Genomic DNA, 26136 nt, shown 5'->3' with positions numbered 1-26136 from the left:
GAGTCCAGTTTTTTTCTCCCGCCCAGGTGGGGGGTCGGACTTGAAGATCTACAAGGTCCCTTCCGACCCTACTTCTATGATTCTATGATAAGTTGACAGACCAAACACAAGAAATAATTAGATTTAGCTTCTTGGAATGCCTTTTTGTGGCTATGAGAATGCAGGGCACAGCTGGTATAAATTCTTTGTCAATTCATTTTCTGAAAAGAAAAATCTATACTATGTGGAATCTGAGGCTATACTCCAAAATCCTGTTCTGGCAAGCTATATTTTTACTTTGTTTATTAAACATTAAATATTTGAAGAAATGAATTCTTACCACATATTTGTTTCAAAATTACCCTCAGAAGTACAGGTACACATATGGAGCAAGATTTGCTAGAAGGCAGCTATGCTTCTTACTGAATACCATATTAAAAAAAGATATCACATTCAAGTTGTACTAATTTAGTGTATGTAATTGCCAACAGGCCCACCATAACTAATAAAGAACTCAGTTCTAAAACAGAACTTTGTGCAAGTGAACCCAGACTACTGGAGGAGGTAAGCATGCAACAGTGGCGAAGAACAAGTTAGGGATTATTTACAAAAGCTGGATGTGTACAAGTCCATGTGGCCAGATGGGATGCATCCAAGGCTGAGGAAGGAGTTGGCTGATGTGATTGCAGAGCCACTGGTCATCATCTCTGAAAACTCGTGGAAATCAGTAGAGATCCCAGATGACTGGAAAAGGGCAAATACAGTGTCCATCTTTAAGAAAGAGAAGAAGGAGTATCCAGGGAATTACAGATTGGTCAGCCTCAACTCAGTTCCTGGAAAAATCGTGGAGCAGATCCTCAAGGAATCTATTTCTAAGCACTTGGAGTAGAAGATGATTGAGAACAGTCAGCATGGATCATAAAAAAGCATGTCATGCCTGACCAACCTAATTACCTTCTATGACAAGAGGACTTGTCTTCCCGAGCGCAAAACCCAACCCGAAGAACGCCACCTCCCAAAACATTCTCACAAGAAAGCAAAGGAAGTACAGATTAGATGAATGAATGGTAATGTAGATAGAAAACTGCCTGGATCAGCAGGCTCAGAAAGTAGCAGTCAATGACTCAGTGTCCAGTTGGCAGCTGGTATCAAGTGGAGTGACCCAGGGGTCAATCCAGGGACTGGTTTTGTTCAATATCTTCATCAACGATGTGGAAGATCAGAAGGAGTACACCTGCAGCAAGTCTGCAGATGACACCAAGCTGGGGGGAGTAGTAGATATGCTGGAGGGCTGGGCTATGATTCAGAGACCTCAACAAATTGGAGGATTGGACCAAAAATAAATTTAATTTAATTAAATTAATAGGGGGACTTAATAGCAGCTTCCAACTAGCTGAAGAGTGGTTCCAAAGAGGACAGAGCTAAACTGTTTTCACTGGTAGCAGATGACAGAACAAGGAACTATCATCTCAAGTTGCAGCACGAGAAGTTTAGGTTAGATGTTAGGAAAAAATTCTCTCACTTGGAGGGTAGTAAAACACCAGGACAGGTTACCCAGAGAGGTTGCATAATTTCCATCCTTGGAGGTTTGTAAGACCTGACTAGACAAACCTTGGCTACGATGATCTATTTGGGGATAGTGCTGCTTTGAGCAGGGGGTTGGAATAGATGACCTCCTGAGGTCTCTTCCAACCCTAATTTTCCATGATTCAAGCCCCAGCAATGTTCAGTTAGACTCTTTCTGGCAAAGATTTTATTTTCTTTATTTAAAAATTAAAGCTTTGCATATTACATCTTAGAAGGATGTTAGCAGGCTGCCTTTTATTGTAGTTGTGCAAACTTTAGGTTTGCAATTTTGTTATACGTGTCTGATTAAATTAGTAAAATGGGGATAGGAAATATGCCATTCCAAGAAAACTGTTGGTAAACGTAGAATATCTAAATATCTAAATTACATAAATGATATGGGAACGACTGGGGAAACCAGCTTTTTTTTGTAATTAAAAACTAATTTAAAAATTAAATAGACAAGATTCTGAATTAATTCTTTGGTTTTGCTGAGTAAGAAGGTACAATGTTTACACAATAATTATGCAGCTATAGCTACACTTTTATAATAAACCAACTCTTCAACAAAGGAAAATATGCAACTGTATGGAAAAATTGGGATTTGCAAAGTACTGGAGAACAAGTAATTATATAACTGATACAATGTACAGGACAGATTTTAGAAAGAAAAATCTTTTTCCTTGTGAAAATATACATTTGTTCTAAAAACTGTTTTAATGAATATAATGTTTTTAAGTTGGGTAAGTTAAAATTACTTGACATATTACAGCAAAATCAAAATTATCTGGAAATTAAAATACTGTGTACTATTTTTTTACTCTATGGGTGAAACTCTGGTTCCACCAAATTTAATAGTAAGTCCTTCATTTACTTCTTGGACCAAGACCTCCACTACATGAGGCATACAAAGAACAAAGCATGGCCCCTGCTGAAAAGAGTTTATACTTCAAGTACTTCCATTAAATGAACCAGCTGAAATTTTTCATCATATTATTCTGAAATGTTTTGGAAAACGATTATAAAATAACTTTAGAATTTTCCTAACTATAAGTTGTGTAATGTATTATATATAGAAAGCTAAACTGTTGCCTAAAGAGAAGTAACTTGCTTTGATATAAAATTCCATAAAACAGAACGAAGATACTTCAGAAGACAGAAAAGGTATGCAAATAAAAATAGCAAAACAGTAATAGATTCATTTTATTTAGCAATATGACTTGGGTTTACTTACAATTGACATAAGTGTTAATATATAATGCTGTAAGTTCTGTCCATGGTGGTGAACCATTTTGGTATCAGCTGTAACCATCACTTCTACATATCTTGGATAGGAAAGAAAACGCTTTTTCCGGGAATGTGGATTGCTTCTACCATGCTCTATAGAAAGGTTTTTAAAGGTGTATTCTAAAACTGGGGCCTTTTGTAAAACATTTAAATCTTCATTTAAACTCTTGTAGTTTGGAAATGGTAAAGTGCTTTTCTCCATCTGTCTATCTGTAAGGTAAAAATAGTTAACACAGAATGAAATTAAAATTAAGCACAACTAAATCTAGAGAGAAGAAAAAACTGCACAAAATAGACAAAGTTGGAGAGCTACAATACTTACAATCTGCCTGCAAACGAATCAATGTAAGATTTTTTTTAAAACTATTAAATATGAACTAACAGGAACATCACATTAGATATTTGTAGTATATTATTATGTAGTTATCCCATATGTGGTGTCATATAAGAAATCATATTTTAAAATACACAGCAATATTATATATTTAGCAGAATACGAGTAATTTTGTCATTCAAACTGATCATGTGGTAGAATATGAATAGTACAACCTGTGTGAACCTTAGCATAAGTCACTGGAAATAAATTCATTGTAATAACCACATTCATTACCTCGGTTCACAATAAACAAGCAGAAACAACACAAAAAGGTCTATGTAAGAAACAAAAGAAATATGCCATAGAATCACAGAATAGTAGGGTTGGAAGGGACCGCAGGAAGTCATCCAGTAGTCCAACCCCCTGCTCAAAGCAGGGCCATTCCTAACTAGATCATCCCAGCCAAGGCTCTATGTAGCTGGGTCTTAAAAACCTCCAGGGTAACCTCTCTGGGTAACCTGTCCCAGCGCTTTACTACCCTCTTAGTAAGGAAGCTTTTCTTAATACATAAACTAAATTTCCCTTGCTGCAGCAAACAAACCTGTCACACTTAGCAACAGGAGAGGGAAAAAATCCTTCCTGGTTCCTGTAGCAACCAGCAATGTCCAGAAGTATGGGATATACCTAACAATCCCCACTCTGTTCTGCAGCCTAGGAACTGTAAACACAACCCCATGTGTCTTGCATCCTGACTGGAGAGCCAGGGCTCCCTATACTAACATTCTTTTGCCTCCATAATTTTATCTTGGCTCTTTTAATCTTCTTTCATAAGCAAGCTGGTTGTCGAGTTCTGCCTCATCTTCCTATTACTGAGCATGGTCCTCTCCAGTTTCCACCTAGCTGAAAACATCAAAAGCCAACCTCCAAGGCTAGGGACAGAACTTACACATAAACCAGCATAAGTAATCAGAGTCCTGCTACTGTAATTCTGGACCAAAAATCCTAGAGACCTTGGGGGCAGCAGGAAGAGGAAGCAAACACAGCCAGAGAACCGGGCTCTAGCACCCCTGGCTTCTGGCCTGAGCCACTGCAGACATGTAGCTGCATTTCCTGAATCAAAGGTCTGTTCACTTCTGTTTCAAATTAATCTGTGCAGCTTAGACCAACTTTCAAAGACTGAATTGATTCAGCCTTGGGCTTTTTGACTGTCTGTACCTAGCCCAAAAGCCTGCCCAGCACCAAACCAGCTCTAACCTCAAATCTTCTAACAATAGCTCCACTGTCTATCCTGTAATGAACATTCCTTGAAAAAAACAAATGTCTTGTAACACAGCCTCATGGTCACTAATGTCAGGCTCAGGTGAGCAAAGTAGATAAGAGATTTCTGAAGCAAATATAGTCCACCCAGAACATTCTGCTACCATTTTAAACTAGAACTCTGGGAGCTCAAGTGCTTTGGTATCAGAGTGTGGTTCCCAAAACAGTCTTCCAATACCAATGGTGGAGGACAAAAGAACTAAATAGTTCTATTACAAAGTATACAATAGGGTTGCCTGCAATGGTAGGGAATTGGGGGTTCAGTTGCCCAGGGCTGCTCTGTCCCATCTTCGCATGCTGCACATGAAAAAACTCAACAGCTTATTACTCCAGAGTTAATTGCTCTTGGGCACATGTTCAAACAGCACATCATATTTCTAAAATAACCTTAAACTAAAATACATATTCAGGTATAGTCTGTATTATTCAAGAAGTCAGACTTGATGATTATAATAAACCCTTTGTAGCCTTAAACTCTATGAATAATCAGAGTTCTCACCTTCTACTTACTGCTTCTAAGTTTAAAATGTAGTTGTTTGTGGGATTAATGTCATAAGCACAAGCTACCAAAAATCAAAGCAAGGTACAATTTATTGCAATTGATCTCTTCAAATATTTAATCACATATTCTTTAAGAAATGGAAAGGAGAAGGTATGGCTTTCTTTTGACTCTTTTCCTCCTGAAGAAAATCAGGTACTTGTCAATTTACAACTTTTGATAAAACATTTCTGAAATAAATATACATTCAGAATGTGAAAAGGTTCATTTCAGGCCTCATCAGCAATGCAGAGTTAAATAGGATGTTCCTAAAATGTCAAATCAGGCCAAACAAACTGCTTTCTCCGGCATCCTATTGTGAAGCTGCACAGTTTTGTGGTTTCTTTGAAGCTATATAACAAAGTTTTCATGCTTATATTAAAATCACAAGAAGGCACTGAGTATGTGAATAGTTTTAAAACACTGCCTTAGATACCATGAACAATATTTCTAAAATGGCACAAGTATAATAGCAAAAGTTATGAAGTACATTGCTCAGACAGGGTCTTGAAATACACTGATATGGAAGTATGTCTAAACACATGGTATCTCACTGTTTGCAGTGATAGCTTATGAACACCTACACTCCCAAATAAAGCCTTTCTAGTCCTTCCCCTTTGTCTCAGTTTGTACATTTATAATAGCTGCGAGTGTCTTTTTTCCCTGATCACATCATTTTGCATTATTCAATAAACTATGCAAATACATTAATATATAGGAACAAAAATGCTATAAAATGACACTATACCCCATGTTTAAAGCACTCTGCTAACCACATTTGTCCTTATGCTATTTGTTGTGGGGTTTTATTCCTTTTCGAATCATTACTAAGGACCTACCAAAATATCAATTTCACATTTTTGTGAAAAATACAAAATCAGGTGTTTTCCGCAAGAAGTGGCAGGTTCTGCTGTAGCCATGTATAAGTCTGTGTAGCATGAACTATGGGTAACAAACAAGTTAAACCAAATATATGCTATTCAAAACATAACCAAATTGCAGGGAAAGTGTGGATGTCAGGCTTGGCCATTTTCTTGGAACCTAAGTCAAAGCTGTTGAAACATGACTAAACAGCAAGCCAAGGGCCTGTATCCTAGATGCTCTGTATTACAATTGCATCCTAAAACATTAATAACTAAGGTGACCAAATGTATTAATGGATATTTTACTATAATAAATGTATTTTTGCTAACATGTTCACATAATTATAGACACAAAGGCAGCCTTGAGGATGGAAAGAGCAAAGCGGCTTTGTCAGGCTACAGGGTACATTTAGTAAGTAACTGACCAACGGCCAAAAAGCAAGCCATAAAGAAGATAATAAATCTGTTCTTCTGCTATCTCAAAAATATAAATTTCAAATGATTAACATGATATTGATTAAAGGTTACCAGATGAATGACAGACTGGAGTAAGAACCTTAGCTAAATTAGTCCCTTGAGCCCTTTCCCAGGGCCATTAAAATATGGTTCCATCCAGGTCCACAAGTTCCAGTGAAACAAAGAAATTTAAATCAAACCAATCAGAGATCAATTATTAGCATGCCATATCAATCATCCATAAATACTGAGCCTGGGGCAAGCAACAGATTGGACTTTTCCCTGAAGCTCAACAGAAAAAAACAACTCAGCACAAGTCTCCAGGAAAGCAGATGCCTAGCCAGCAGACCTGTTCTTCCCAAATCTAAGACTGTGTAAACATTGACTTTATTAGTACCAGTAAGTCTTTGCTATAGCATATCCTAATAAAGATTTGAGTTGCAACTGGAACAATCTCATTGATTAATTAATTTCACTCCTAACCCTGAGTCCAATCAAAAAGCAACAGCATGCTTTTGGAAGGCTTCCTGGAAGAATTAAAACCAAACAAAAAAAACTTCACCTGCAAGCAAAGAAAAGGGCAGGAAGCCCTGCAATCTTGGAGCATGGGAAGAGGGGGAAGGGGGGAACAGGGCTGTTTGCAGCATGAGTTTGGGAGACTGCAACTCGCTGCACCAGGGTCCATGGAGCCCCAGCCCCGGCTCAAGGACCCTGCATGCACTCACCACTGGCCATGAGCTGGGTAAGGGCTCTCCAGACTCTGTTACAGCCACTTACAGCCTCCTTGCTGCTTGTCACATCCAGCCTGGGCCCTGACTCTGTGCAGGCCCCTACTGCCAGCCACAGAGCTCAGGACAGCTGTGGCAGGCAGGCAGGAGGCTGCAAGCGGCTGCACTGGGATCCTCAAAGCCCTGACCTGGCTCATTGCCACTGACGGGTGCACACGCACCTTGGGGCAGATGGTGAGATAGGGGCTAGGGCTGTGCTGTACCCACCACTAGCAACAAGTTGGGTTGAGGCTCCTTAGACCTCCTGGCTGTCTGCCATAGCCAGCCCAGGACCCCAGTGCAGATGTTTGTAGCTTCTCTGCTTGGGAGTGACCTGAACTGCAGCTTAATTGCCCTGGTTAAGCTGGGGGAAGCCATTAATCCACACTTAATAATGTATGAATTAATGGCTAGGCATAAATACTACTACAGAAAAACAACACTTTATAACTTACAATTTGTTAAGATGCTGAGACTCCCACAATAACAAAAAAGACAGAAATACACCAGAATGTAAAGTATAACTATACCTGAAACTTCACAAGGTTCATGGAATTTCTGATAAACATCTTTTTTAAATTCTTCGTGTCTGTATATAAGATGTGGTTTGTTATGTTCATCTTCATGTTCACCTCCGTCTGTTTTCATCAGAGGTTCTAAAAAATATTCACCATCGTGTGCTTTAAAGGTGCCCATCTGAAAAATTAAAGATAGGTGGTCAATGCACTTCACATGGAAGTCACTGGTGTACAAAAAATTACCACGCATAAGAAAATAATTATGAAGTGTTTAAAATTAAATTAAATTAAGTTGCACTGTCTGGTATATTTTGTTGCCATTGAAGTTCTGAGGTTTCATTGGAGAATATTATGTACTATATGCAAATCTGTATCTATATTTCTACTTTTAGATGCTTCCAATCCTGAAAATACTTTGTGTAGGAAGATCCTAAAGCACAGGCAGAATCCTAACAATCTCCATACTTAAGCTAAAGTCTGGAATTTTCCACTCATATATCAGTTCAGTTCAGAGTAACAAGGAAATCTCAACTCCGGGATTTGTACCTTGAGTTATGTTTTTGTCTTGAGCTGTTGTTCCTTCCTTCTGCAAGTAACATAACACTTTGGTTCTAAAATTTCAGTTTCACTCTATATAAAAGAGATATTGCTAACATAAAACGTAGTTTATTTCAACAAAAAATATTTAAAACTAGTTTCAGGAGCTACTCCTGTCTAAGTTCCTGTTGTTATTCTTTTGAAATAAATGTTGCTATTTCTTAAATATTTTTCTGTCCTTCTTCTGTTTGAAAGATACAAAAAGCCAAGGGAACCGAATGCGTGTGCAGGGGTAATCAGTAAAACTGGCCATCCACAAAGGAAGCAAACAAACAAGCAAAAAATTAGTTTCCCCTAGTGAATCCCCCCATAAGGTCATTCAGTAGAGACATCCCAATAGAGCATCTTTCCCTCTTAATCTTTCTTATCATTTTAATTAATGGTTAGATATTTAATTTTTAACAGTGAATACAACATTAAGATATAAAGCAAAGATGTATAAAGCAAGCTGGCTTAGCATAAGGGGAGAACAGGATCAAGATACAGGGCCTGCTGAGAGGGAAGAAAGGTTTAGAGGCAAACAGTACACAACATCAGCAACCCCTATACTCGTAGGAGCCCCAGGTTTGAGGCAAGGGAAGCAGCAGGCAGGAATGTGTCACACACAGCCACCAAAAGAAAGTAGCACATAAGAGCTAGGAAGCTATTGTTTACGACTAGGTCCCCAGAAAAGGCTCCCATCAGAGCTAGTATGACATGACCTGTAGAAGAGCAACTGGAATTTCAGCAAGACAGCCGAAAGCTCAGGCACAATAGAAAGCCCTCAGACAGAAGCAGCATGAAGTGGTATAACAGCAAAGACCCAGGGAAACAAGGCAGCAGTAACAGTACCTGAGTACACCTCCAGGTCACACCCTCTTCTAGGAGTGTACAGGAGTGTTTCAGACTGCTCACCCCTTTTTAGAAGTAAAACATGTTCACAATCCCCTTAATTTACTAACAAAATGTTAAAAAGTATAAGTGATCACCCCTTATAAATTTGTTAGTGTGCATGTTTTAAAAAGTAGACAGAGAATATCTATCCTTGAATGGTAAGGGTGTGGGTGGAGAAGGAGAACAAGATTTTCTTTGTTTTAGATTGTATTAAAATATTTATTTTCCCTTGATCGCCTGAATGCTTTCCGTAACCTGCATGGGCATTGCAACCCCTAGCTGAGCAATACAGAGATAGAGGAATTGATAGCATCTGCTTAAAAAGTGTGAGCCTTTAGTGGCTGGCAGTGTTTTGTGTTTAGAAATATGCAAGATGAGCAGGCCAGAAACATGCTAGGTGTAGCCTTGAATGTAGTTAAGAAACAGACCACTTTGACTGGATTGTTCCTTCATATTATGCTTCCTGTGTAAAGAGCAAAATCATAACACTCATGCTCATGTAACTGTTCCCTGACCCCCAGATGTTTCCTCTCATACCTTTATATCTCACTCTGCAGATATAGCCTTTTCTCAGTATCAGACAGATCTAAATTCGTAGTAAGGCCTGGGCATAAAAGTGGCTCCAAGTCCTATAGGACCTTTACAACCTGAGATGTCCTATAAGTTCTACAGCCTGTCAGTCAGTCCTCTGCAGGTATGTCTACACCTGATAGCTTGGGATATTAACCAGGCACACAGCTTCACCCACTCCTAATTGCATGCTCCAACAACAGTAATAACAGGTATTAATTCAATGTGCAGTAACCAGCACTACTGTGCAGTAGCACCTGCACAAGCCTTCTTAGTACTGCTAATGCTCAGTAGACTAATTCTACTGTACATTACCATGGCTTTTGCCGTGACACACTAATGCACAGTTGAATTAGTCTACTGCGCATTGAGCATCTCGTGTAGATGCACCCAATCTCCAGCATGCTTGAAACTAGCTACTGGGAAGGACCCTGAAGCAACATCATTAATGTTTGTCCAGGTTTAGAGAGTGAATACAAGAGAATAGGCGAGACATGCTCAGGAATGTCCCAGGCAGGATACACTGATATCATGTAATATATATACCACCAGTTTAATTCTGTGAGTCAAGCAACAGAAGAAAGAGACCAGTAGGTCCTCTTATTTAGGTTGGATAGAGTGAAGTTTTAGCTAAGATTTAGTGTGTTTTTTTAATGTGATTGATTAATAAAGCCATATCCTAAAGATAGGATAAATTTGACCTTGTCTGTGTAAACATTATTTATACATTCATTTATCCATTCTTTTCAGGTTCTTTTAAAATCTCTGTTTAAAAGGGATAAAAATCATATTTTAGAAAAATAAATTTTAAATTTAAATAAAATCTTAATTTCTTCCCCTTTTATAATCTTAATTTGATAGTGAATATTTTATACTTGTTCCTTTAATAAATTTCACAATCAATAGCAGAATTTCAGAATTTTACCCATCTTTTGAAAAGGAAATTCCACACTTAAAATTTTTATCTATGCTGTAAAAGAAAATTAGGGCCCCAGAATACCCTATTGTGAGCACCCCACCAACAATGAATACAAAAATACAAAGCAAACAGTTTGTGCCCCACTTGTAATACATACATTATCTTCCAATATATAAAACTTCAACAAGTCTTTATTGTTGAAGCTGAGATGTATAGACCGGGCTATAACCCTCTATCAAGTTTTGCAATTCGAAGTCTTTAGGATCAGCATTCCTATTTATCTAGGTAACACATAAATTTCCACTTCTAGATGCCAATGAGCTCTGGAATTTAACTTAATACTGAAGCCTTTTTGTTTCAAGTGACAAAGAGGTTAATAATGATAAAATTACAGTTTTAGTCACTGATGCTACAATTACGTACATATTTATGAGATGTTTTTGTTTGCAGTATCATGACCCTGAATTTCAGTATTTGAAATTTGCTGGTAAATACGAAAATCGAAATAAGATATCCCATCAATTGCTACATTTAAAACATTTATTTAATTTACGATTTAGGGGAAGAAGATGAAAACCTGCTCATGGTCTTCCCTGCTAAGTGCAAAAACACAACAAATGTCATTACTCCAGCAGCAAAATTTCAATCTTCAAACTCAAAGCCAAAGAAGCAAGAGCAAAGTACATTTATTTCAGTTACAATAATAGAAATGATCAAATCAGTTTTACAAAGTATCAATCTGCTTAACGTTTTTAAACATAAATCCTTTATTTAAGTGATTTAAATCAACAATTTAACCTGCCTGGTTTTGAATCTTGTTTCCATGTGATTATCTGGAAACATAAATTTAGATATCAACTTTATACTAAAAAGTCACACAGCTTCTGCTCTAGATCTCTCTTCCTCTTCTTCCAAGAAAATCTCAACCTCTTTCTAATATATCCTTTCAACTTCTACTTAACATGGTCTGAACTGAGTTTCCAATTCTATTTAACACAGAAAATGAAATTCCTTTGTCTAGTGGTTTATTATTTATATTTTTATTTTTATTGTTGACAATGCTACTTCCATAATTTGTCTGCCTTGAGACGGATAGTAAATGTGATGGTTTCATGGTCACGGTCACCCAGGCTACCCTCTATATTTAAGTTGGTCACCAGTTAATATCCCCTGCTTCCGCTATCTCATACCAGAACTACAAATCTACATTTGTATTCCACCTCCACCACCATCACCCTCCACCCCTCTTCAATCAGGAAAGTTGTCAACTTTTGATTTCTACTTTGTAAAATCTGAAGTTTAATTTAAGTTGACCTTAAAGCTCACCTTTATATCTTACCTTGAGCTACAATAGCTGTCTTTTATGAGTGCTGCAGAATCCTGGGCCTTGCTGCAGGATTTAGCAGCAAAGTCTGAGAGTTCTTGGATATTGATATGTATCTGCAGACCAGTGACAGGTTCTTGGTAAACTTAAGTAATCCTTGTTCACTCTTCCCACATTTCCCATCCATTCTTCATTGCTGTCGGTTATTGTATTGTTTTACTTTTTTAGTTCTTGGTTTTGAAATCTTATTTTTATTCATTGTCTTTTTATTGGTTGTTGACTAAAATTTAGATTATAAATTCCACTTATAATATTTATTTTGTATGTTTGTAAAGTGTCCAGTATACTTTTTATTAACTTAAGTCACAAGAATAATACTCTGCCATTTTCTGTAATCTGCATTTAGAAGGACCTGATGATAAACAGCTGATTGTTTGAACTTCCACTAGGAGTAAAAGTGGAAGACAGCTTAGATCCTAATCCATAACATAAAGGCTAGGGACAGATGTTACACAAACCAGTTTAAGTGATCAGAAGCTGGTTTAAACCTATAACAGAACAGAAGATCAGTTCACATAAACCAGTTTCATAATGACTGAAACTGGTTTGAGGTAAATCTGGTTGAATGTAGTATCAGACTTAACTGATTTGGCTCAAACCAGTTTATGAAACTTCTTTCCCAGACACCTTCCTGGTTTCAGTTGAATCATAGTCCCCCAGCATCCCAGCATGTTTTCCAGCCCTAGGCTGGGCTGTGCTGTCTGCTCCAGCAGAGAAGGGTTGAGGGGTATGGGAGGCAGGAACTGGCCCCCTCCCCCAGCAAACCCTGGCTAGGGTCTGGGGCCAGGGAGGGGGTTTAAAGCCCTCTTCCACAAGTACAGAGCTGCCCTGCCCTGCTAAACTTACTGAAAGTTAATGTTGGCTGCGACTGTGGACTACAAATCCCAGAGGCACCTGAAAGCAGGAAGAGGAAGTGATGAATAATCCTCCAGAGTCCTGCTGCTGTGCTTCTGGATTGCAAATCCCAGAGACGTTGAGGGCAGCAGGAAGTGGAAGCCAACATACAACCCATGTTGGCTACGTGTCAGAGAGCCATGCTGTAATGCCTATTGGCCTGAGGCACTACAGGCATGTGGCTGCATTTCCTGAATCAAAGGTAAGTGTGTGTCCAGTTGTTTCTGTTTAATCTCTGCAGTTTAGACTAATCTGCAAAGACTGAATCGATTCAGCCTCAGGCTTTTTGACTGTCTGTACTCAGCCAAAGAGTTCCAGCTTTTCAGTTTTCTGAAATGGTAAGTTCAGATTTTACAGTTTAGGAAAACAAGGAGGAAAGAAAGAGCTAAGGATACAAACACAGAACATAAATTTACCCCAGATTTACACTAGTAAATTTAACCCATAATATGGAGGAACCAGCAGTAACCAGCTCTTTCAAGTTGGCTGACTGCAGTAGATACTATTATAGCACCTGATGGCAATAAGCTGGTTCCATCAAGCAAACAGCTATCCCTCAACAACTCTGACTGCGGAGGCAGGTACACAACTGGTACACAGGTGTGACTTACACTGAGGTATAGGTAGTCCTCACCTTCTGTGGGATAACTTTACTTTGGCATGGAGTTACTTCAACTAGAGTAAGGCTGCAAATTATGCGTACACTCCAAGTGTGCTATAAAGTCATGATACAAAATATATTCACAAACCTCCCTGCCCCACCACCATTACCATATCTCATAGCCTCAATGTGTAATCAAAACATTGAACCTTGCATTGTACCATTGTATCATCATTGTACCACATTGCATCTACACCCTAAAGCTAAAACAAGTGGGCAAGAAAAGTAGTAGAGCTCATTCCCAAATTTATAAAATCCCTGTATGGATTATGCTATGAATAATCAGACTGCCGCTCTCCAAAAAAGCAGCAAATTGTTCCCATATCATGAAACTCTCTCAGTAAAATATCCTTGCATCCAGGAAAGATATTTCAAAGGGGAACAGGGCTATCAAAATATATGGCTGTCTGGCAAATGAATTCTACACGAGGAAGAATTCCAAAGCATCAACCACAAAATCCTAACATCTATTAAAGTATATCTATAGAGGTTTTCCTTGACTTAAATGAACACCATGTAATGTATATCCTCTACTTCAAATTGTATTTTATGAAAAACTACTACAAGTACAATAAATTAGTAAACAAAATCCAAAAGGCAAGGCTTTTTGTGATATCTTTTATTGTCTGGCTATCCAACTTTTGAGTCAATACCCAGTCTCACAACATACCATGCAGGATGTACCCTCACACCAGGCTGCATGATGTGTGGGCCACACCCTGAAACAAGTGCATCTTCCCCACACCTGCCACACCATGCAAACCATCCCCTACCCCCACCGCACTGTATGGGCCCCTGACATAAGTCACAACCCCACTCCACCGCATCTCACAGCCACCCTCCACTCTCCATTAAACACTGACAGGCCTTGCCACATATGCCCCCTGTGCATGTAAATGTGCCAGTCACACAGCCTAATTTCCATGGTTTGGTACATGCTAAATAGAAGTGAGTAGGTGGGGCATGTTTCCTGGCAGCAGTCCCCGGTTCAGCACAAATGCAGTGGATACAAGCCATATGCCACCAAACAAGATTCTACCCCATCCTACACAGCCGTCATAAAGCACAACCAGTAAAGTGTCTAGTTTCTTAACGTGGGTCCATTTTGCCCTAAAAAAATCCCTAATCCCAATATATCTAGACCTCAGTACTGCACATGATCTAAAGCACTCCTGAACAGCCATCTAAATATCTAACCCCAGCTAAGATCCACTGCAATCCTAGTCTGTTTTGAAAGTGTAAAACCTCTGCATTAAGTCCCTGAATCCTTAGATGAAGAAAAACCAAGCTGAGTGGAATAGAGGAGAGAACAAAAGGACCCACTCCACTTTTGCCAGGAAACAGCAGACCTGGGTCTTGGGCCTACTCAGCTGGAGGAATCCATGTCTCCCATGTCCAGGAAAAGAAGTCAGACCACAAGGCTATGCAGGGCTGAAGGAATTCTTCTTCCTGGTAAAGCTGGACCAATGGATGTAAAGGAAAGTGAGGGCAGAAATAGACATTGCCTTTTCAGGCATCAGAACCTTTTGTCACACTACAAATGCCTAAATTTATGACCTTGACAGAAAAGAATAATTTGTGCCACAGATATTTATTTGCTTTAGGATGGGAGAGTGTGGGGAACCTGGAGCTGCCTGTGTTCTCCAGTCACACTCAGCAGAGGTTGGGAGCTTCAAGGCCTGATCCTGTACACCCCAGAAATTCACACACAGAATCAGGCCCCTCAAACCCTGGGAGAACCTGCCCAGATTTTCCCACTTACCAAGACAGATCCCCAGAATATGCTGTCCATTTTCGGAGAACATCAACAGGACATCAAGTGATGCATTTCACACAGTGAAGCAAATCAGCTGTGCCAGCATATATCCCAGCACAGCTGATCTACTTAATTTGGCAACATCTATTTCTAGCCCTAAAGTTATTGGGACCAGAAGAAAAACATGCAAGAGAACCTGATTCTGAGGCCAATGAGGAAGATGTCTCCAAGAGAGAAGCCCTGTATTCTTGCCCCCATTCTCAATCATACATTTTTCCCCCTCAATGACCCAGTCTCTTAAATTCAAAATGCATCCACATTTTCTAACTTTCAATATAAGAAAAAAAAACAACCCACAGGAAATATGGACAGATTTGCAAGGATACAACCTCTGTGCTATTGTATTTATATAAAAATAATATTTAACTGTCACATTCCTATTTGTGCTTCTTCTGGCATCTTTTGTTGGTATTTTTAAGAATGTCATCATATTTACCATAATTAATTGTTTTATATTTTATTATAGTTTTATACTAATTTCTTTTTTGTGTGTCTAAATTAACACACATGCCATTTTTAAAAGAAATACTCGGTTTATAGTATATCTTAAAATTTGAAAGAACACATTATTTAATACAAAATAAATAAATAAATTTAAATTCTTGTGTCATCTGTATTGTACATACTTGGGAATCTGTATATGATTGGACACCTGAAAAATTGCAACTACTGATTAAACATTAATTTAATTTTGTTGACCCAGTATTGAGCTTTCCCTAAACATAAACATTAAACTAAGCTGGCAATATCATCTAGGAGTGCAATTATCCAAACAAAGTTGTTTGCATGGTATAACATCAGCTAAATCAAGTGGCTAAATCAGAGTTGGTCCATATGAATTATCACAAATTAACACAGCTCAGGATTATGAAATGAATGAACAATAGCCTTTCACATTAAATAGAAGTTAAGTGTACAGAAATTAAAAGTAGATACCAATACCTAAAAAACTTTTTTAAATGTTTGAAATATTTAAAGAACCTATATTTTTCCCCCAATCTGACCAAAATAAAATATACTATATTCCTAAAATTCATGCGAGTTCGACTGATCAATATAAGGGAAATTTCAACATTAGTTCTTAATTTATAATACAATTAATTTGATTCTCAGAGTACTGTGATGAAATGGCAAAAATAACAAAATGTGTATATACAAAAATGACAAGACAGGATTAACACTCAACGATAAAACTTCCATTTGAATTTTGAAAAGAGCTGACTGTGGCAAGTGTGCTTTCATAGAGCAATCAGCCATGACCACATCAAAGACTGCTTTAACTCCATCAAATACCAAGAAGTCTTCCCTCAGTAGCTTAAATTCTCATGAAGGGCATTTGTACCCAAAAGCTTGCAATTAAAGAATTTTTTTGCAAAAATCTTGTTGGTCTAATAAAAGATATCATCTCTAATAGGCATCCTGATTGCCTTTTCCTCTAGACCAATACAGCTACAACCTGGATACCTGACGCATGGACTTCTTTGGCAGCTGCACACGCATGCAGCGGTCAAAAAAAGTTTTTAAATGAATAGGTTATATATAAGTGGAACACAAACAATAAAGAGACTTTGTAAATTTGTGGATTACGAAACAAAGGATAAATAATTCTGTCAGATCACCTGGCAATGCAGGGGAGAATTCCACTTCCCTTTGAATGTCTAAGGCCGTGTGTAGATGAAACAAGGGGCATGTGTGCACGACACTTTAAAGCAAGTGAAATGCTTTTGCACTGCTTTAATGGTGTTGGTGTTTGCACATGCCAGTGGCATATGGCACATTAATTACAGCTGCTGTAGGAAATACAGCACTGTAAGGGACCTTAAATGACTTGGGGCGCAGCAAACTAAAACTCCTCCTACAGCTGCAGAGCAAAGCACCAGGCTCCATGCAGCTTGGGGCTCTGCAGGAAGCCCTGCAGGCAGCCTGGCAGCAGCCTGAGCCTGACCCAAGAAAAGTGGCAAGCCTGATCTCCCCGCTCCCCCTCCCCCCACCGGAGCCTGCCTGCCTACCTGAGCTGTGCAGGGGTCCAGTGCTTCCCTCCATGGCTGCAGTGCCCCCCAGGACTGCCCAAGCCAGATGCCTGTGGGCAGGTGCCACCTGGGGCGGGGGGGGCAGGCTGCCATGGAAGGAAGCACCAGCCCCAACCACAGTGCAAGGACTGCTCCGCCTGCCAGCAGCTTGCCCTCCCTCCCCTGCCACTGGAGAAGCAGGTAAGTCAGCAGGGTGCGTCCACAACACAGGGATTTAAAGGGCCCTAAATTGATGCAATGTTTTTAAAAACCAACTGCTTCAATTTAGGGCCCCTGTTTCGTCTACACATGCCCTAAGTGGCAGTTTTCTAATCATATACCTGAATGCTTCTTGCCTTGCAGTTGTGCCGTGGATACGTAAGTGTGTATTCAGACTAAGCACCACAATAGGGCTACACACTGGCCAGGAAAGTGCACATCCAAGTATAAGCACACTTGAATACTTGAAGTACAGGAAAAAGTTCAGGGAGGAGAGGGTATATAGAAGGAGGACCTGTTTCAGCCCCAAGAATTAAGTGGGTCGGGAAGGGTGGGGAACTAAAAAATAAAAAGCTAGGGACAGAGGTTCTGCACCAGAGGTCAGTGATATTTTTGGGCCAAGCACCAAAAACACTCACAATCTCAACTTGTAAGATGTTGGTGTGCCAGGGGAAGTTGGGAGTGAAGTCATGAGGAGCCCGTCATGAGGGGCCCAATCTTTGTTGAGGCAGTGCAGTCCCGGCCCCTTCCCACAGTCTGCCCTGAGGCACACATGCCAAGCAAAATGCCATCACATGCCACACTCTGGCACACGTGCCAAGGGGTGCTGAGCCCTGTTTTAGTCCCCCTTTCCCAGAGAGAATTTGACCCTGAATCTTTCTGACTTCCAAACACAGGGCTTTAACCACCTAGACCAGCAGCCAGCAACCTTTTCAAGGCACAGGTCAGAACATACCACCTGTGGTCTGATGTGGGCCATCATTGGTAAGGGGCTTTCCCTGTGCTGTACCAAATCAAGGCAACTGGGGGATGCACCCGCAGCACAGCTAGGCAAGGGCACAGCTTTCATCTGGTGGGGAGCTATGCCAGGGCCAAGCAGCTGGACAGTGCATCCATATTGCTGCTGTTTCTCCCTCCCCAACTTCCTCCTCCCCACCCTCCCCGCTCCCAGTTGCCATACAAAGGAGCATGAGCATGGATACAGCTTCCAGCTGCCCAATACCAGTGCATCTCCACACAGCTAAAAGCAGTCAGGGAAGGAAAGATAGGTGGCAAGGGGAAGAAGCAGCAGTGACAAAGGCACATCTGGAAGTTGCCCAGCCCCAGCGCACTGTTTAGCCCCAATACAGGTACAGGCACAAGCAAAGCCCTCAATCATAATTTTCAGTAGACAGGTGAAAGACAGAGTACAAGTGAGCACAAGCACATGTTATTTTTGTTGGCTTGTTAATATCCTTTATTGATTTATTTTTAAAGAACAAAAATAAGAATATAGGACTGAAGGGGACCTCTTAGGTGATGGGAGTCTAATGACCTGCTGCTGCTGGCCATATGTCACATAATCCTGTTTGTTAATCCATCAAGCAAGTTCTCAAGCTATTTATCTCAAGTTGTGTTTAAAGGTACTTCATGGCTCTAACATAGCCAAAACTACTTATATGACCCATTGCATTAATACATATTATGAAGAATCAGCATTACATTCTCATCTACCAGAATGGAAGATTCCTAAATTACAAACAAGCCCATACTTTTGTGTATAAAGGCCAGCATCTTAACCAATCAGCAGTTATTAAATTTCATTCACTTGTTTAGAGGTATTGTGTTTATCAAGGGTTGCCAGGTAATAGTATTTTTTCTAGCCTGCGCTAAAGTCTGAGTTAAAAAAATTAGAGCTATTACAATTAACATATTCTTTACAGCATAACATGATGAAATGTTGTTCTGCATGCATTTTATTTTCATTCTTTTTTCCCTTCTTTTTTACAATTTTCCCCATTTTAACCACCTAATATATTACTGAAGCTCACACAGGTTATAAGGCCAAGTGAACTGCTGCAAAATGTCTTCTTTGTCAGTTAGGAAGTAATTTTTGTCAAGAGGTAGCTTGGTCAGTTAAAATTAAAAAGTACTGGAAGTGAAGTATACATGTTAAATATTTAAATAAATTGTTAAATATGGTGTGTACAAGACTGGTATTACAAGAGGATGGACTGGGTCACAAAGGTGACAACACAGTTGCTCTTCAGATTGTTACACTTGCAAAGTTGTATTTGCTTTGACCAATCCTGCTTCCTCAACCACAAGGGGTCAATGGCCACTGGATATATGTAGCAGAAGACCCGCTGGCCCCACCCCACTCATAACTTATGTTAGGCAGAGACCCCCTGAGAAGTTGGGAAGTATGAGTTAGGGCTGCACCCCCAGAACAGACACATATTCTTTTCCTCACTCCACCCCACAAAAAATGGAATCATACTAGATCAGGCCCAGGCAATTATTTTGGGCAGAGTTCTACTTACCAAGTTTTAGCAAGCGGTCAAGGGCTGCATGGGTAGCTTCGGCCCTTGCAAGGTGCCCCGTCCCCTGATCACCATCTTGTGACTGGAAGTCCCACCCCCTAACCCCTGACCTTTGCCACCAAAAGTCCCTCCCCTAGCCCGGAAGTACTCCTTTCAGCAAGGGGTTTTGCCATCTTGGAACCAGAAAAATACCAAATTATATTCTAAACAGCAAACATCTAAAACATTCATTAATTTGATTTCAAAAAATATTTTATCCTGGTTTACATGCATTTGTGTAGTGTACATAGAGGTGATTGTATATAATAGCTTAAAATGAAGTCTTACTCTTGTATACTGGGAGGGAGTGGGTATAGGTTTGTTTGTTGGGGGCTGTGAGTGTTTGGGTATGTAGGGTGTGGGGGAGAATGTGGGTGTGTCTGTGGGGGTGGATAAGTGTAGGAGGTGTGGGTATGTGGAGTGTGGGTGGGTATGGGGTTTGTGGGAGGAAGGGTGGTTGGGGGTGTGAGGGGGTGTGGGTCTGCATGTATGGCAGTATGTGGGGGGATGCATGTGTATGGTGGGGTGTGCGTGTGGGACTCACCCTACACACAGTCCCTCCCTCCCCACACACACACACACACACACACACACACACACACACAGAGTCCCTCTCTACACACACACACCACCCGGGCTACCAGTGTGGGCCTCGTGCTCCCACAGTCCAGTGATGCAGCCATGAGCCATGTGGTGCTGAAGCAGTGCCAGGACAGGAAAACAGGAAAATGGCTGGGGGTGGGCCTGAGCTGCTGCATCCTGCTGATGGCTGCCCCTGGGTCCTACTGCCCCTGGCTCCTGTCATCTTTGACAGCCAGCCAGGAGCAGATAAATATTTTTTACATTTTCTAGGGGCCCCCACGGGCAGGATAGAAAGGCCTGGCAGGGGCCGCATCCAGCCTGTGGGCCATATTTTGCCCACCCCTATATTAGATCTATTCTATGTGACGTCTTAAGGCAACCATAGAAATAGTGGGTGGCATTTGGCCAAAAGATTGACCAACTCTCCCTTCTAGCTCAGGACAGTTAGGTTTAGACATTTCCAGAATCTACCATCACCTCCCTATGAGATTCCTCAAAGGAATAAATGTACAGTTTCTGAGGCCATAAATAACTTAAAATTTTACAAGCCTTGTTTTTCCTTCAGGTAGGATCCAATTGGAACTGAAAGCTCACTCCATTCATAAATATTAAATCATGTCATCGCCTATATCAAATTATTTTGTTCAGTAATGTTTCACCTGTATTTATAAATAATTTTGTAAAATCTGTGTATTTTTAAAAGTTAAATGAATATTTTACTTCCTTTTTCTTGCTTTTTGAATAAGGTTTGTGGCATCACTTTAGTCCACATGTAGCCAATGACACCCTCAGGAGATCCTGTTGCCCATGTTTTTAGGAAGCTAAAACTGACCAATGCAGTAAAAGTTTAAAAAAAATCTATATATAGTAGAACTTTAAGAAAATAAAATGAAATAATGCCTGACATTTTAGAAATCACTCAAATGATGTAAAAGTGCCAGCAAGTAATCAGATGTTCATCCAGGTGGCCAGGCCATTACTCCAAATGACCTCCTATGTTGATTGCATTCCCAGTTTTCCTAATAAGATTCCCTCCTTGCAATTACTACAGCCTCCCTAATGACCTCCTAGCCTCCCCCAGGAATGTATATTGCAGAGCCCAATTCGGACTCTGCCATGTAAACACAACAAAAGTGCATTCAGGGTGTCAAAAGCCATTAAGCAATGTTCCCCAAGTATTACACATGTGTGCTTCTTGGTATATTTGGAAACAGGCTAACCCTGGGATGAAAATAGGAAGCAGCTTAAGAAAAAGAGTGTACAGGAGTTGGAGATACAAGGATGTAGGAGAAAGAACCTGGGAAGAGGTAGTGAAGGCTGGAGGTATAGTCAGGCCAGTAAAGGAAGGGATTTAATAATTTTATTATCTGGCAAATCGGGGAGCACCTGATTTACTAGATAAACCTCAGGCAGACTGAATACATCTTCACAGCAATTTTTTAAATTAAATTGTTAATATTCTTTTAGCATTTTAAATGTCTTTTTTCCCTTGACTTACAGTATTGGTCCATAACAGTTCTCCTCAGAGATATGCAAATTGGATGGCATAAATATTACTATATAGTTTTTAAAAGCTCTCATATACAAGGTAGGAGGCAGGGTGGACCTACACCATAGAGAGTAACTAAATCAGAGATGCATAAGTTTTCATGAGTCCAAACTCACTTCATCAAATGCTGACTTCTAACCAACACAGCTAACTACCTCTCCCCTCTCATACTATATCAGTCACTACTTGGGAATTACAACCAGTATGAAATCTTCTCACCTTTCACCTCCACATGCCAGGCTCAAGTCTCTGGGTAACCAAGGAAAAGAAAACAGACCCATGAAGTGGATTTGCCCTAATTACAATAAATGGGTTCAGACTAATTAAGGGCTAGAGTCTACTACCCTCACAGTGAATCATCCCCTACTCAAGGAGTAGCCCTATTTAAATCAGTACAATATGAATCATGATAACTGATCATTCCATAATATAACTGATTAATTTACTATTATAGAACTATGATAAATGCGAGCTATTGAATAAAAACTTTAAAAACAGATTTTAGAAGCACATGTGTTAGAACTGACAGAGAGGTTTGCAATACGTTCTTTCAATTTATGACAAACTTAATAGTTACTAGTAAATGGAGTAGGTACAACAGTTTTACATATACATGGTTTTTATGTCACCGATATCCTTCATGCAATGAAAAATTCTGCTTTATAGGTAATAAGAGTTCTCATAGGTAATGAAAGCTGTAAGCAGAAAAAAAGTTCTCATACTTCTTCTGCCCTTGCTGCCAGAGTCTCAAAGCACTTTCCTGGAGAGAATGAATATGCAGGAAAAGGATTGTGTTGGTATAGTGTTTAGTTTGGGCAGGATTTTAGTTTTGGATTACTTTACTTTTGTTTGTTTCTTTGTTTGTTTTACTTCTAATTACAACAGCACTAATTAGGTGTGCTTCAAAAGCAAGATCAGTGCTTTTGGATGCACATTAATATCATCTCTTCTTTGGACAGTTTACTTTTTTAGTTCATTTCTAAGGGCTAGATTAAGTGTGTAGGCACAGATCAAAGTATAGGGTGACAAATATTGACACATGCTAGAAAAACCACTGGGAGAAAATGTTATACCCCTTTCAAGTCTAATTTCTCTGTGGCTCTCTTTTTCCACTGTGCACCAAGGGGGAGTAGACTGCATCTCAGCCTTTTATAGGATGCAGTGCATTTCCCCTGATTATGGTTGCCACCTCCATCCATTATTGTCTCCATCCTCCCTATTCATGTGGCTGCCTTTCCCAATGCTCAGACCTAAGGCTTTCCTCCTTTCACTTTCCTAAGTGGAAACAGCTTCTTAAATTGTGCTGTAATAATTACACAATCAGATTTTTAAAGGGAAACTACTGTTTTACATCTATGTGTTAGACCTGCCACCCAAACATCACAGCTGATATCATAGCTTCCACACTCCATCCTTCTCCTCTGCCACAGCTGGAAGATGGTTTAAAGTGTTGTTGACTTTTTTTACCACTGGTAAAATAAAAATATCAATAAAATAAAAATATTAATAAGAGTGCCAATAACCACTTTTTGATAAACACTGGAAAAATATAGGTCCCACATTATAAGTTTAGAACACTCAATCTGTAAAATAAAACATCAAAATAATAGGCAATATCTACTCTGTAACATCCCTTCATTTAAAGGCAAAGCAGCAGCATTATCTCAGGGCCCTGCTACACATTCAAATGAAAACTGGATAGAAATAAGCTATTCACATTGTCAGCACTAATTTTATAGCTGGTTAGCTCTTTTTATAGTCACTTTTATCCTATGATAACTATTTGCACGTGTGGCTGGTCTAAATTTATTGCACGATTCACCAGTTAATTGCACAATAAATTACTTTACATGTGTAGCCAGTCTAAATTTATTGAGTGGTTCGCCAGTAAATTGCATAATATATGCAATGGGTAACCAGAACCATACTGAAAAACAGAAGGGGTTGACAAATATGACAAAAAAGAAGGAATAAAAAACAACTAGGAGGTGTCTGCAAAGACTTTTTAGTTATTTGTAGGGATCTACCTAAGTCACGCTGTGCAGTGGCTCCTTTCATCTTCCTCTTTTCTCTATACATCCCCCCTACCACCAATTGGCAGAAGGGCCCCGGCAGCCCTGCTGCTTGCTCCGGATCAAGAACAAAGATATCAATGGCACAAAAACTACATATATGTAAAACTATTGTACCTACTCTATTTACAAGTAATCATTAAGTTTATCATAAACTGAAATAAGTTATTGCAAACCTCTCTGTCAGTTCTAACACATGTGATTCTAAGATTGGCTTTCAAAGTTTGTTTGTATTCAGTAGCTAGCGTCCATCATAGTTCTATAATAATAAATTAATCAGTTATTATTATGGATCAAGCCCTGCTGCTTGCTGCCCCAGAGGCAAAAAACACGGTTTGAAATATGCTGGGATTTCTGCCTCCCAGCCAATCAGCACCAAGCAAAAAGGCTGCTAGGACCCCTCGGCCAATTAGTGATAAGAGGCAAAAAACACAGCATATTTAAAACTGTGGTGTTTGCCTCCTGGCCAATCAGGAACAAGCAGTGAGATCACCAGGGAACCTGTGCCAATCAGTGGCAGGGGGGCGCACAGCAAAAAGAGCAAAATTAAAGGGCTTGTAGCACTTACGGCACAATTTAGGTAAATCCCTAGTTATTTGTTCTCGGCCAAAGCAGCAGAGGGAGAGGTTTCATATATTGTTGTGCCTTAGTCTTTCCCCAGGTACTTTTGTTACCTTAGTCTTACCCCTCTTGCCCAAAGAGGGGTTGGAAGAGGAATAAAAGAAACCAAGTTAGTACAAGATTGGCAATACCCCGGTATGAAGAAAGAGGCCTGATGGGTTTCCACTGAAGTCAGTTGGAGACCTTCTTGCTTCAGTGGAAGCAGGATCAGACCCAGGGGGAACCAGTGCTGACTGCTGAGCAACAGAAAGACTGGGGGCTTCTCCCCCCCGCGGTCTCTCCTTACAGACCTTGTAGAAGCAGAGAACAGGAGAGCACCAGGCCCCCATGGGGCCATACCATTATTTCCCCTATTCTGTCCCCATGCATTTCAGGCCAAGGGGTGCCAGGGCTTCACTGGAGCAGTGGCACAGCCCTGCTGCACAGCCCTTTCCTGCAGCACAATCCTGCTGAGTGTCAGGCTTATTTGTCACCTTCTAAAACCTGTGGGCCCAACCCACCAAGTCTTTCATAGGCCTCCCTTCAGCAAAGGAAAAGGAGGCAATACACTTCTTGGGGCAAATCATGAAAAAACAGGGAGAAGAGTGCCAGTCAGAGGTTCAAAACAGGTGTGCCGAGTGGGGACACGGAGCAGAGCACACAGGACGGTGCCCGCTAGCCCTCAAACAAGTCCAAGGAGCCAGTGCACACTTCCCAGTAATAGTCTGGGTCAGGGCCACCCCTAGGCGTAGGTGAGTAGGAAGGCTGGTCCAGGTCCCGCGCTTCGGGTGGCCCCGCAGACACTGCCATACAGGCTCTGCTGCAGCCACCGCCGGCTCCACAGTCCAGCAGCTCGCAATGCCCCCTCCCCCCATGGTCCAGCCACTTGCCAGCCCCACCCCCTAGCCCCACACACCCCTAGGGATGGTGTTGGGATGTGGGCAACAAAAGTGCCACCGCCCCCCCACCCCATTTCCAGCTGGCAGGCCCCCCGCCCAGGTCATGCCCTGCTCATGTCCCCCCAGACTCAGGAGGCACCATGGTGCCAGGCAGGGTGGCCAGCCCTCCAGGATTGCCTTGGAGTCTCCAGGAATTAGAGATAAATCTGGAGGAGACTGCTGAGAGTCACCCGGGGGAGAAATGAATGGGCATTCATTACAATGTATATTAAGTGCTGAATCTGATTTCTGCAGTTGTCCGGTGGGTTTCTGACATGTAGTAGTAACGTGCATCGGCCTCCCTGACGTCAAGCCACTAATGTCATTACACCACGTGACGGAACCTGCGGCACAGACTCAAGCAGAGCTGGCGACCCTAGTGCCCGGGCAGCCCGCGGCCGGGGGGAGCGGTCTCACTCACCAGGCCGCCGCAGAGGCTGAGCACGGCGGCGTGCGCGTCCCGCGCGTTGACGGTGCCGCGGTAGAAGCAGTGGCGCAGGTCGG

General features: G+C 40.7%; 1 protein-coding gene across 1 annotated transcript in view; it reads right to left on the bottom strand.

Moving 5' to 3' along the window:
• Positions 1-26136, bottom strand: part of ADAMTS20 (ADAM metallopeptidase with thrombospondin type 1 motif 20) — a 180898-nt gene that overhangs the window by 146018 nt on the left and 8744 nt on the right. The window contains exons 2-4 of the mRNA XM_019543950.1: positions 26054-26131; positions 7620-7785; positions 2780-3042 (exon numbers count right to left, since the gene is read on the bottom strand). Of these exons, the coding sequence (XP_019399495.1) occupies positions 2780-3042; positions 7620-7785; positions 26054-26131 (507 nt within the window). The remainder of the gene's footprint in view (positions 1-2779; positions 3043-7619; positions 7786-26053; positions 26132-26136) is intronic.

This window comes from Crocodylus porosus, unplaced genomic scaffold, assembly GCF_001723895.1.
Source record: "Crocodylus porosus isolate Cpor-Errol unplaced genomic scaffold, CroPor_comp1, whole genome shotgun sequence".
NCBI classification, from domain to species: domain Eukaryota; kingdom Metazoa; phylum Chordata; order Crocodylia; family Crocodylidae; genus Crocodylus; species Crocodylus porosus.
Note: the sequence above shows the minus strand (reverse complement) of the source record. Positions and strands in the feature narration are given on the sequence as shown.